This window comes from Salvia splendens, chromosome 5 (genome assembly GCF_004379255.2).
Source record: "Salvia splendens isolate huo1 chromosome 5, SspV2, whole genome shotgun sequence".
NCBI classification, from domain to species: domain Eukaryota; kingdom Viridiplantae; phylum Streptophyta; class Magnoliopsida; order Lamiales; family Lamiaceae; genus Salvia; species Salvia splendens.
Window position 1 is genome coordinate 3663394 of NC_056036.1, and position 13898 is coordinate 3677291.

General features: G+C 40.3%; 1 protein-coding gene and 1 pseudogene across 4 annotated transcripts; one reads left to right on the forward strand and one right to left on the reverse strand.

Moving 5' to 3' along the window:
* The first annotated feature begins 79 nt into the window (after positions 1-79).
* Positions 80-3762, forward strand: LOC121802868 (annotated as a pseudogene).
* Positions 3763-4236: 474 nt separating this feature from the next.
* On the reverse strand, positions 4237-12312 carry LOC121804434 (COP1-interacting protein 7-like). 4 transcript variants are annotated; one of them, XM_042203977.1, is made up of 15 exons: positions 12158-12312; positions 11923-12025; positions 10970-11119; positions 10186-10306; positions 10063-10102; positions 9683-9735; positions 9551-9606; positions 9225-9377; positions 8920-9128; positions 7212-8770; positions 6105-6899; positions 5303-5705; positions 4906-4971; positions 4726-4808; positions 4237-4550 (listed from the first exon to the last, which is right to left on the reverse strand). In XM_042203977.1, exons 2-14 carry the CDS (start codon positions 11979-11981, stop codon positions 4741-4743), a joined length of 3732 nt encoding a protein of 1243 aa, XP_042059911.1. In that variant the 5' UTR covers positions 11982-12025; positions 12158-12312; the 3' UTR covers positions 4237-4550; positions 4726-4740. The 4 variants fall into 4 exon arrangements, with proteins under 4 accessions (XP_042059911.1, XP_042059910.1, XP_042059908.1 ...); XM_042203976.1 differs by having other exon boundaries at positions 7212-8767; positions 10970-11149; XM_042203974.1 differs by having other exon boundaries at positions 10970-11149.
* Between the last annotated feature and the right edge of the window lie 1586 nt (positions 12313-13898).

A 13898-nucleotide genomic window follows, 5' to 3' on the forward strand; every position in this document is an offset into this window, starting at 1 on the left:
TCGGAAGATTGGAATATTGTGTTGCCGAGGCGTGGAAAGAAGAACAGCTGCCAACAAGTTTTTGATCCCTAAGCGCCAAATGGAAAAGCAGTTATGTGCACTGGCGTATCCAGTAAGGAACGAGGAGGTACAATTGTACCCCAAAACTTCGTATAATACATATTGAAATCCTCTTTCTTACATGAACTGTTAATGGTCTAATGGCAGTGGCCCCTACCTTTAACTTTTTACGCTCTCTTCTATGGCTTTGTTTTTTCATTTTTATAATTTAGATAAATTTATCTAGTCTTATTTTTTATTTTTTACATCTTCCCTAGTTCTTTTATGGCTTTGTTTTTAGACTTTTATGAATTAAAATAATTTTTTTCATTGGAAAATATAAGCATGCATTATGTCCATTTTTTAATAATTGAAGTTTTGCACAACCAAGTTAAAAGCCTATTTTTGGTAAAGATAGCACATTTTACAAAAGCTAAAATAAATTCTTCATAGTATACTGTATAAATCTAAGATAAGTCATCTAACCTGTAATAATACAAGAAGTTTATAAGTTTTTTATGCATAATAATTTTTTTAAAATAGACATTTTAGTTAAAGAACTGAATAAAAAGAAGGAAAAATAATTAGTACGATTTTAAAGTTATGTGTCATTGTAATATCGTACCCCAAAACTAAAAATCCTAGATACGTCACTGGTTATGTGCACCGATAGATCTTGAAACTGATCCGGAGAGAGAATCAAAGCTGAACCAAAAAATGGATACTTGTATTCAGAAATTCGAAAACTCCGTATTTTACAGAGATCAGCTGAGCGAAATCCGTAATCCTGATATTTTTTATAACATCAGAGGACAAGATGGAGATGGTAGTTTATGGGATTGGTAGCATTGAATCAGTCGAGCCCCCCCGGCTCGCCATTTTGTTGAAGAGGAGCTTCGATTGGATCAGAGGAATCGAACTGTTTGATCCGATAATCTCCCTGACAGAATCAAAGGTCCTGACATCTCTAGGTTGCACTGTTCTGTCAATCAACGAGCAAGGCCAGAGACGAACTGTGAAGCTGTTAAGGACCTAAATCCTTAACGTCGATTTCCATACAAAATCAAGAAACGAGATGTCGTCGTTGTCGAGCGCCCAACGTTGGGTCGTGACTTGGACAGCAAAAATGGGCGGTTGAGCGCGAGATCAGCCTCGTCGGCAACCTTAGGAGATGCTTCTTGTTTGCTACTCAATTGAGCCAAAAGAATGATAATTTCATATATTGATTGAATGAATAAAAAAGATAACAGTCTATCCTATTTATAATGCTACTGACTTAATGAACAAGAAAACAAAGATATAGAAAAAGATATGATAAATCCCTATAACATCTAAACTAAATAATAATAATAGAGGTTCGTATCAACTCCCCCCGGTTAAAATCCACCTTGTCCTCAAGGTGGGAACCACGAAGCAAAAAGGAGAGTTGAAAGCAGAAGCTTCGGCGAGGCAACTCCTCCTGGATCAAACACATACCGAACAGATGAACGTCTCCATTCTTCACTTCCATAAAAAATCAACAAAGGAGACCCAACTTTGTTGGAAAAATTCCTTGTCAAATCGAAAAGCTTGTCCACGCCTCCCAGAATGCCCAAGCATGGCATGTCATTACTCGGAGGGATCAACCTTGCATCTTTGTCGAGCGACGTTGATCGATGATTCATACTTGGAACATCACCGACATTCAAATCCACATAGACACACGCAATTACAGGCAAATCGGTGTAAGCACCATCTCCTTTCTTGCCCCAACAATTTCCAACAACATTTTTGGATGACACTTGAACAACATTGAGTGAGGCGATTATCTTCTCCACTTCACCAATAGAACCATCCTCCTCTTTATCTTCTAGCAATGTCTCCTCCTTTTCACCAATCTTCTCATCATATACCCCAACGAGCACTTGCGGTGGCTCACTGTCGTTCTTGACAATCCCTTTGTTCTTGAGGAACTCTCCAGGGGACTCGTTGTTTTGAACATCAAGAGGAGCGTCATCATTGTGAACATCGGTAATGTCATGGGGAACATCATCACCGAATACTACCGTGGGAGTATTATCAGTTTTCTCTTCGGCTAAATTCTCATCTTGAATGTTCTCCTCAAACTCCTCCCCATCATCCGCATAACAGAGAATGCGTTGTTTACACACATGTCCCATCACCCATTTCTCGGGACAGTGCCAGCAGAGACCCAACCTGGACCGTTCTGATTTCTCCGCCTGGGAGACTCGTATTAGCGGCAGGCGTGGCTGCTCCGGAGTTTGACTGGTCACACGTGCGGGCTGACTGTACAGGTCCCGCGTTGGCTTTTCGGTGGAGTAGCGGGGCTGGTGGGAGGCGGGCTGGACTCGCGCTCTCACCTCCTCCCGAGGGCGAGGTCGGCCCCAACACGTCTCCGAGCGTCGGGGCCGGTCAATGGTCGGGTAACCGCGGTCCTGCTGTTGCGCCGGTGGGTCCTAACACGTTGGGCGGTGCTGCTGCGTTGCGGTTGTTGGGTAGCAATCAAACCCTAATTGGGTCGGATGCTCTCCGCGATCAGATAGGTGGCCACCCCTCTCGACGTAGCCGCCGCGGTGTCGGGGCCAAGCGTCTTGCGCCCGATCGCGGTACCCGATGGGCTGGTATCTCGGCCGTGGGCGACGATCAGGTGGATCCAAGTGGTGTGAGACGTAGGGTGATTCTGGATCAGGCCACGACGGCGGGCGGAGTACTTCCACCCGGATGCTCGGAGGGTCCTAACTGGTTACACGGCGAGGTTGGGCCGGATGGTAGGGACGGAATGGCTGTGTGGCCTGGGGGAAGTCGTATTGACGACGGCAATAGCCGGCGTAGTCGTATGACATGTTGACGGACTGAGGCGTGGCTGTGGTGGATGATGATCGTCTGACTTCGACGCGGCACGCGGGAATCCTTCCCTTCCGGCGTTGCAGAAGTAGTGTTGTCCTGCGGCTAGAGCTCGGCGGACAGGCGGGACTCGACAACCAAAGTCGTTGCTGTGCGCGGAATGTTTTCCGTCGGGCAGCGGTGTAGCTTCGGTTCGAGATGGTGGGAGGGTCAGCTCTCAATGAAAGCACCAGTTGTTAAGGACCTAAATCCTTAACGTCGATTTCCACACAAAATCAAGAAACGAGATGTCGTCGTTGTCGAGCGCCCAACGTTGGGTCGTAACTTGGACAGCAAAAAGGGGCGGTTGAGCGCGAGATCAGCCTCGTCGGCAACCTTAGGAGATGTTTCTTGTTTGCTACTCAATTGAGCAAAAAGAATGATAATTTCATATATTGATTGAATGAATAAAAAAGATAACAGTTTATCCTATTTATAATGCTACTGACTTAATGAACAAGAAAACAAAGATATAGAAAAAGATATACTAAATCCCTATAATATCTAAACTAAATAATAATAATAGAGGTTCGTATCAGAAGCCTACGCTATTCTTCATGCCACACTGTGAGGCGGAATTGTATGACAATCTCTTGGAAGCGAATTGGGAAGTGGACCCGTTGAGTCGTATTGTGATCTTTGGGAGCAGTTTTGGTGCGTACAAGCAGCACGTGTCGTGTGCAAGAGCTTGGCCGTGTCGAGCTCGAGGAAGCATGTGTTGGCCAGTAGGAGCTTAGCTGAAGAGCTCAGAGTTGATACTTTTCTGATGATTCGTTTAGAGCATTTCATGGTACGAGTTGGAATTTTTTTGGCCCTCTGCTGACGCAGATTTGCAAATGATTTTGTGAATGTTTACTTGACATGTGTATTTTCTCAAAAACGCAAAAGCTCTCAAAAGTTTATACAATTCTCCATCTATTAAATGTCTCGTTTTCGCCATTTTGGGATGTCAATACCTATTACTCCGTATTTATTTATTTATTTACTAAAAACATGTTGGATTCTCAATAATTACTGTTTCCTTATATTATACTCCCTCCGTTCCACGGTAGTTGAGTCATTTCGTTTTCTGCACTCGTTTTAAAAAAATAATAATAAATAGTTAAAGTATGGAAAAAGTAAAGTAAGAGAGATAATAATGTAGATAAGACTCTTATCTACCTTATTATGTCACTTAATTTACTCTCTCTCCACTTTAACTATTTATTATCATTTTTTCAAAATGAGTGCAGAAAATGAAATGACTCAACTATCGCGGAACGGAGGGAGTACGTATTTATTCATTCATTAAAATTCATGGATGCATGTAGGATATTGAATTAATAATGACTGTTTATCTCTTCATGACAAAATTTGACAGAACTAGGAATCGGGCATGAAACAGTTTAAGATTAGGATACTAATCTACATATATAGTCAGCCTTTCTGAGGCTTGGAGAGGATCTTGAGTTTATATATAAATGGAAAAAACATATCCGTTGTCGCACAGAATTTATCCTGAGCCCAGATACTTTGCAAATAGTGGGATTTCAGTAACCAGAGGCTGCTCTTCAAACGAGACTCTCCTCTCATTTGCCACGGGAATAAGAGATGAAGAGTGTTCCAACAGCACAGATATAGACTTCAACCTGATTAATAGTAAACATACCACGGCCTATTAGTACCGAGCCAAAGTAACAAAGTCATGCAGGAATGATGGAGCTGTAGAAGAAATGTAGTCTACATGATGGACTTTAGTTTTGTACAATGATGGATCCTCATTTCCTGTAGAAAAATAGATGCAAGGGAAACAGGGACTTTCACCTCAACATCTTGAGACTATGATGCTTGCTTCTTTTCACTGGATTTGATCCGAAAGGATGACAGTAAAGAGAAATGGCGAGATGCTGTGGCAAAGTAGGAAATAAATTATGAATTAATATCATTGTCACAAGTACAGAAAAACATATAAACTTTATGCAGATTAGGGAACCAAAAACTTACTCTTTTGGGGAGCACTGCCATCAGGGGAACTTTCGTCTTGTGAGATTAGGTTCTTTAATGTGTGAACTGAATTCAAAACAAAAAGAACATGTATCAACAGGTCAGGCATTTCAAATTATTTAGCAGAATGGCTGTCGATTGTTTTTCATGCTGCCCTCAGTGTAGCAAATTGTAAAAAGATAAGAACAGGAACAATTGCCCTAGAATAGAAAACATATTCTAATTTTACCAATTTATTGTTCTTATGCACGATATGATTAGTGGCTGATAATGTGATATTAAATCTTTCAGAATTTGAAATTACATACCTAATAAAATTAGATTATCATGCATGCAAGGCATCAATATCTGATTAGACAAAGTATACCAGGTTTTCAGGTTAGGAAATAGAGATCACCTTCACCGGTTGAAGTCATCTTCTTTGCATTATCATGATCAGAACCATCTGCAGTAGTACACTCTGAGTCAACACTTCGATCTACTGATGATGAGTGATTCTTCTTTCCAAATTTCAACAGCCTCCTCAAACCTTTAGATGATTCTTTTGTGGACGTCTTCTCTGAATGTACTTGATTTATCTCCATCTTGAGGGCTTTCACATCAAGTACATGTGCTTTAAGAGTTTCTTCAGCTCTTGGAGGCATTGCTGAACTTGCTAATGGTGCCTTGCCATACTCTGTACGGTGAGTGGAAGGGTCTTCCAAAGAGGAGGCACGAGCATGAGTGGCCCTATAAGGTGGTTCAGAAGCACTATTGCTGGCAAAGTTTGGAGCATCCTTCTCCGAGTAGGAACTCTTTACCTGAGAACAACACAAAATATGTTTTATCAGAATGATGTGCAAACTCATCGCCCATTATGAAAATTTGGGGATGGAAACCTATGGATTAGGGTCTACTTTGATTTAAGTGTGGGGATGTGAGTCACATTGTTTACCATGTATGAATCAATGCAGTATTGTATTAGATATGTCACAAGCAATACTCTATAAAAATCTGTCAAGAACCACCTCAAAATAACTTATTTTCAGTTAATAATACACATTAAGTTTCAGTTAATAATATCGGACCTCATTATAGATTGCTTATTTAGCTGACAAGTTATCAGTTCTTTATCAACTCCATCCATGGATGAAAGGGGAGCATGTATTGCAATACTTTTTCTCTCCTATATCAAGATCATTGTGCTGCTGGGTACATACCTCCAGCTTTCTTTCCAGTGATTTTAGTGTTGGAGCAGAAGGCTTCTCAGACTCAAGGACAACAACAGTCTTCTCAACTATAGGGTTCTCATCTATGTCAAGTTCACGTGTTTGATTGCAGATCTTTGCATTTAGTTCAGCCTTTTCTGGAGCTACAGAAGGCCTTGCTCCAATTACCTTCTGTCCTTCCTTCACTTTTGATATGGTCTCATCAGCATTCACAGGCAACTTCCCTGTTTTGATCTTCAATTCAGGTAGAGTTGCAGCCTTCCTTCGGTCAAGGTTGATAATAGCAGATACTTTGTTCCTCTCAGGGCCATCTGGCAACTTTCGCTTTAATACCGCTTCAGCACTTCGGGCTTTCATTGCGATTACAGGAGAGTTGGTGACTGTTTTGGGATCTGATAACCTTCTAATCCGAGACATGGAGGCCTTAGGCTCGGGTGTTATGCCATTGGTTTCTCTTTTTGTCTCAGACAACGAAGTTGCAGACCTGATTAACCTATTCCCTGCCTTTTGGCTACCCTCACTTAATACACTAGCCTTAGAGGTTTTATTCAACACACCTGACCCAACTGAAGTTCGGACTTTGGATCTTTGCAATGGGGACGACGATCCAGGCTCTGAATCACTGAACTTTGATGCTCTATTAGTTGCTGGAGAAGTTTTAGTGTGTAATTGTTTAGCCTGAGGTGAGGGTGTGAATGCTTTCACCCCACTGGTACCACCCTTAGCAGCAATTCTTTTTTGCCTTTCTAGCTTTAAAGTTTCAAGTCGCTTTCTTTGTGCCTCCTCCTGTAAATTTGTAATTATTAAAGACACAGAAGAAAAGTTCATTGAGAAAGAAGTACTAGATGCGTCATCTATGATCCATGGGTATCTTCGATTAAGTAGCGAGTTTGGAATCAATAAAATGATTAACACTGTGGATCCGGAAATCAACAATATGTTATGGTACATAATGTGTATGTGTGTGCACTTCAATTTTTCTATATCTGTTACTGTGAATTGTGTGCTCTCAGGCATATAGAAGCTATTGTGTCAAAACTTATCACAACATTTAATGCAGCAAGAGTCTACCAATTATTATAAGGCAATTTTCATTACCTGCTCTTTCTTCATTTTTTGAAGATCAGCTTTGTAAGTTCTTAAACTATCAGCACGGGCTCGTGCATCCTCCAAGGGGTTCATCTTCGACGGTTTGGCCTTTCTCAAAGGGCCCCCAGTTCTTTGCTTCTGCAACGATTCTGATGCAACCCTTGCCCTCCTATCCTTGTCTGATTTCTTTAATCCGCCCTTCACATTAGTAACATCTTTCCCCCCTTTCTTTCCTGACAATTCAGCACATACCTGCATTTCGTAGTCTAGAGCAGGGTCATATACAATAGACCTCTTATCAATTCCCCTTTCAGGTATCATGCTCAAATCATTAGGCTCATACTCTACTTTGATTTTGTTTCCCTTGGGGCCCGACTTTTGATATTTTGATGGAAGCTCAGAATCCATGTCAATAACATTTCTATCTGTTACTCCATCTTGATCTAATGACATTGACCTAAGTGGTCCAACCAAGGTTTCATCAGCCAATCCAGGTGATGATTCTCTATCATTCTTATTAGTATTCTCATACCTATTGAGAGCTAGTGGATCTGATGGATTCCTAATATTAGTCTGGCTCAATTTATTGCCAATCATATAATCTTCATGTGTTGTACTATATAGAATCTTTTTTCCATTACTTTCAGAACACTGGATATCTCTTCGACCACCGCTTTCCCTGAAGTCACTATCAGCACTTGCAAATTGAACTTCGTTACCACATCCCCTGAGCCTACGAGAAGCACTTCCATTGATTCCGTGGATGTCTTTCATCCTATTATCTTGCATTTCATCCCCATCGTGTGCACCCAGAGCCAATGGGTCATCACTGGCAGCATTTGCATGTCTCTTCAATTTCACATCCTTTTCCATCGCAAACATTCCTTCATTGTCAGCATCAGCATCTTCATCTTTGCCTCTCAGTAAACAATCTTGAAATGCCTGCCAGTGCCTATCATCAGTATTTTTGCCCATAACAGAGACATCATCATGGTTTAAATTCAACCTATCAACAGATCTCAGCTGGCTTCCTCCTCTTTTGGAAGATCTATTAATCACATCTTCATCCACATTTTCACTTTCTGCATCCATGTCCGAATGTGATTCTGAATTTGTGTCACTGCCAGATTTCTTCCCTTTAGAATTGATGAAGTTAATATTTCGTATTACAACCCTGCCAGATTTCTTTTTGCTAGAGCCTCCTGATATTTTCCGTGACCTCCTACTCTGTGAAGTTTCTTCATCAGATTCAGTGTCATCCAAAGAACTTGTTCTACCAGTCTCTTTCATCTCTGACTCATTATTACTATCCCTAACATCAGGTCGTTGTCTGTTCTGTCCTAAATGAGAACCTAAATTCGATGGGGAGTGTTCAAGAGAGTAGTGATGTGGCTGCACAAAAGGGCCATTACCAGTATACGGGTGATAGTAAGGCATTCCTTGCACAGGGTATGCTTGAAATACTGGTTGACCACCAGGTGAAGCATGCATAGGCCATGGAGGATATACGAGATGAGGAACTTGTCCTTGAAAGTGTTCTTGTTGACCATTAGAAGCCAGGTTATCTGCTGGATGCCACACAAAAGGAAGTGGAATCAAAATATATATTTTTGGTTATAACAAATGCAATCATCATTAAAGGGTATATACAACTTGATCTTACGGTTGTAACACAGGCCATTATCATTGAAGGGTATTTATACAGGCTTAATCTTACCAGCATTATGTGACCCTGATTTCCCGATATGCTCAGAGGCCAGCTCATGGTTGGAGTCATCTTTGCATGGGCTAGAGAGAACAATGCCAGATGCTTTAACTGTGGAGAAGTTTGGTTGTGGGGACAATGCTTCTGATGCTTCAATATCAAGCCACTGTCCGGTTTCATGCTTACACTTCCAGAGATCTATAAACCTTGAGCATGCCTCCCTGTTGAACTTACATATATCAATTGGAACTTTCTATTCGGAGCATTGGTTTGAAAACCTATATTTTGGCCAACGACAGGGTGGAAGTGGAACTTACATTAATCGTAAAGCTCCAAAACACTCAGCAAAGGAAACAAGAGCTGCCACATGATCAATATCAAAACCTGCTGCTACAGCACGTGCAAAGGCCATTCCTTGCTCTTTTTGAAGAGCTGTTTTACGGGTCTCAAGGACTTTCAGAAGCTGAACTCTGGTAGACATTCGAACACCATACAACTAAAATTAGAATCCCTTATCTCGAAAAAAAAATGATACTCTATGAGAAGTTATTTGCATGGTTTCTGAATGACCCCCCCCCCACCCAAATAAAATCCTTATAACATTGTAATAGCAGGGCATTTGTGATGGCAATGCATAACATACTTTGGATTCTCCTCCTGTGAGCATGGCCCATTAGCTACAGGTGGCAGCGCTCCAGGCTGTCAAAACATAGCAGAGTAAGAAAATATGTAATACAATGAATAAGAGGAAAGGGAAAGTTGAGTGCCTAGTCACCGTGTACAGGACAATAGCTTTCTCATCATTAGCACTTGCCACAGATTTGCCACCTGTTAATAATTTTAGGGTGATCAGTGTTGCATCGCTTGCTGAAAAAAATCAGTGACAGTCTAATGTGGAAAAGAGTGAAAAAATAAACAAAATATAGCATAGGTAAGGATGGAAGGTATCAATATAGAGCTCTAGTATCCAGGGTCAAAGTTCCTCTCTCAACTGTAATTGTATAATAGGACAAAAGAAAAGGATAAAAAAAGGAGGCATAATATAATAGCCATTGTTGTTAAGATATATATCACCAGAACTTGTTAGAGATAGAGAGCAAAAGATGTATGAGCATCTATTTAGGAATACTGAATATATATTTTGTTTCCAGATACCTTCATAGCCTCCCAGGGATTTCCCTCGTTGGCTTTCCACCTGTGAGTACAATTAAACAATAAGAACAAAGAAATTTAAAATTTTAAGTATGTAAAGAGTTTTTCCATGGGCCAGTGGTTTACATTGCTTTGCCCGATATCATTGCAGCTCTGCAATGCAATTGCCTCCCCAATATGTACGATCTCAGTTTCTATTGTATAGACACGTTCCAAGATCTCAGGGGTGCTCACAAAACGAACAAACCTGTTCAAGGCAGCAAACATAGTTTTTTCTTTACCAAATTTTAGCATAGAAGTATAAAAGGAACTGAAGCAAAAACTACATTCACATCTTTTAGAAGGAATCCAAAAATGTTAGCAACATAAATTATATAGTAGAGTATTTAGTTTTCTTAAGGTAAAATTTTAAAGAGCAACTATATGATAGATTTTTTAACATTCAAAGAATTGGAAAACATTCCATTTTTCTCTGAGATGAATCTATATATAAAAAAGACATATTTGCAAAGGTAGTCCTTTGGGCATCCATGTCTATTGGTTTGGACATGTATAAGACAGGGGCACCAAATAGGAAAAGTAGAACAGTTCAACATGCATCCATCCTATTAACTCAGAAATATAAAAGCTTTGAGCTTACAAAGTGATATTGTATGAAGCTGTTAAAACCAAAGACACAAATAAATGCCAGGTTTATACTATCTGACAATTCATGATTCAGCATTTGGTATGATCACTATAACTCAACATTATGCCATTTCATTATAAAAGCAATCTCTGAATTTGGATATCTTAGAAACATATATGCAAATTACTAAGAAATAGTATATGATTATGACCCAAACAATTAAACTAGACACGTGGAAAGAGGTAAATTCTATACTCTAGCTAGAATCTATGGCACCCAAACCTTTTCAGAGTGGCCTTTGTAAACCATGATGCATCACTTCCGGTTTCTGGTTCAAGCAAAATTGAATAACCACCTTTATCAATTTGATCTTGGGCAGTCTTTAGGTGTGCAAGAAATGGATTTAGCAATCCAGAAGCAATTTTCTCTTTCCTGTCGTTTGCTATGATAATCAAATCACACCTGATGAGTGGGAAACCATCACGCTACCAGCAGAAAAAACAAGGATTGCATAACACAACTCAATTGCATCACCATCACGGAAGAAATATGTGCTGTCAAAAAAATGAATCCTGATAGTCTGGCAGACAACTTGCAAAGTGAAGTGAAACTGTGAAAATACTAATATGACAACTCTTTTCTGATGATCGCACACAGCTACTAAACTCCTGCATGCTATCCAGTTTTTTTAAGAACAGGTAGAAGAGTCGATCTCAGAAAATGATGCTAGCATCATACTTCTCAAATACCTCTGCTTTACTTTAAGTTGAGTAGAGGAAGCCTAAAAATCATCTAATCTTCAGAAAACAAACCTCATAATCAACAAACAACCAACACAAACAAACACAAAAAGATCGACATTCAATTAAAAATGCAGTTTCCAGATCCTCTTTATTTATAGTTCAACCGCAATCATGGTTGCACTACTTCAAGCCTCGTCCTCCTGGATTATCAATACATTACTTTGGAGAAATGACCGGATAAAATCTAAACAAAACTAAGGACATCTTTGGTTTAATTGTTTGCAAAATGTCTCAGTAGCCTTCCTTCAATGATGAAGCACAACTGACTGAAGTTTGAATAGCTCCATTTCATCAGCTCGTTCATATAATTACAATTCCAACCTAAAACCCCTACACACACACACACACTGATACACACGCGTGCACACACTCGCACTCACACAAATCTACGAACAAATCGATAACTAAATAGAGCTAGGGCGAAATGCAAACCTAGTCCGAGTTGGAGTGAGCTGAAAAACAGCCGAGCTGAGGCGAGTGCTCTGCTTCATACCTTCCCACGCTAGTGCTTCAGATCTCGCCACAAAATAAATGCCTAAAATCAAGCAGAACGCATAACATCACAAACAACATTCATTCAAACGAAAAATCAAGGAACGAAACAAAATAGCTCATGGAAAGGAAATTTTTCGTAGTGAGAGCTCACAGGCTTTCCCCACCAACAGACCTGCATTTACAAGTGGACGCACACTACCGCACTTTTCCCATTTCGTGTAAATCGAGAGAGAGAGAGAGAGCGGCGATAGAGACAATAAGGTGTATGTATATTGAAAAGTGTGTCAGAGTAACTTTGGATGCTGCAAAAATCAAAATCAAAAGGTGAAATAATCGCATTTACATGTTGGAAATTTTGTCATTGAAATATTGATGGAGTTCATTAAATAATTCATATAATTTACTTCAAATTTAAGATTTAAACCTTTGCATTTATATTTAATAAGCTCCTTTCAAAAAAAAGCAAATTTATTGAATGAGGCTGAAGAACCAATCTAATTAAAATTAAATGGGGCAGATTTTGGTCAATTTCACGCCTTCTAAATTAAGTTATACTTTAAAATTTTGCTGTTTTTTGTTGTGTGAATATAAGTGTTTATCAATGTGACGAAGTGAGTGATAAAACGTCTATCGTTTCCAATTAAAAAACTGAAATTGTTGGGATTTACGCACACAAGGCTTTCACACCCTTAATAAGATCACACACACACTCACTGTTGTATGAGATCACACAATGCAGGAAACACACACACTCACACTTTGAGTATTGAAGATGATAATCTTGGAGAGAAAACTGGAAAACTCTTTATTGATAAAACTCTATTCTAAACTACATACATGGTGAGCTATTTAAAGCTCTATAATCACGTAGCAACTGCTACTAACTAACTACAAGAAGAATCAAGAAAGCAAGAAGAATAACCGCTACATCTCAGCTAACTAACTGCTGCTCCAACGGCTAGTTCGGCTAGGTTGCTTCTACCTTCTCGGTTCAAGACCGAGCTCCTTCCTCGGCTCAATACCGAACTCATTCTCGGCTTACAACCGAACTCTTCCTTCTCGGCTTACAACCGAACTCTTCCTTCTCGGCTCATTCCAGCTCAACGCCGAGCTTCCATACCGAGCTTCCATACCGAGCTTCCTTACCGCTGAGCTTACCGACTTCTGCCTTCTTCTTCTTCTTCTCGGCTAGTTCCAGGCTAGTTCCAGCTCGGTAAGCCGAGCTTACCGAACTCCTTTCTAGCCGAGCTTCTTCCAACTGAAATGAGCACTCCATTATTACAGTTCTCCACCTGAGGGCTCATCTCAGTTCTTGCACAAACATTGATCCATTTCTTGCAATGATCAAACTTGTCTCTACCTAGAGACTTTGTTAGCATGTCAGCCGGATTGTGCAAGGTGTTAATCTTAATCACCTTCACTCTCCCCTTTTCAATCTCATCTCTAATGAAATGCAACTTTATGTCTATGTGCTTGCTCCTTTCATGAAAACCCGGATGTTTAGCCAAGCACATAGCTGAGCTGCTGTCACAATGAATCACCATTGTCTTTTGGTCAAAACCAAAGTCAGAAATCACTCCCTGAATCCAAAAACTCTCCTGTACAGCTGCAGTGAGAGCTATATACTCTGATTCTGTTGTTGAGAGAGCAACAACACTTTGCAACCCTGACTTCCAGCTGACTACAGTTCCAAACATGGTGAAAAGATAACCTGTTTGGGACTTTCTGTTGTCCAGGTTTGCAGCATAGTCTGCATTACAATAGCCCTGCACAACCTCCTCAAATTCACCTTCCCAGCCATTGAACACAATCCCCCAGTCCTTAGTTGACTTCATGTACCTCAATATCCACTTAAGGGCATTCCAATGCTCCTTTCCTGGGTCTGCCATGTATCTGCTAGTCACTGAGATAGC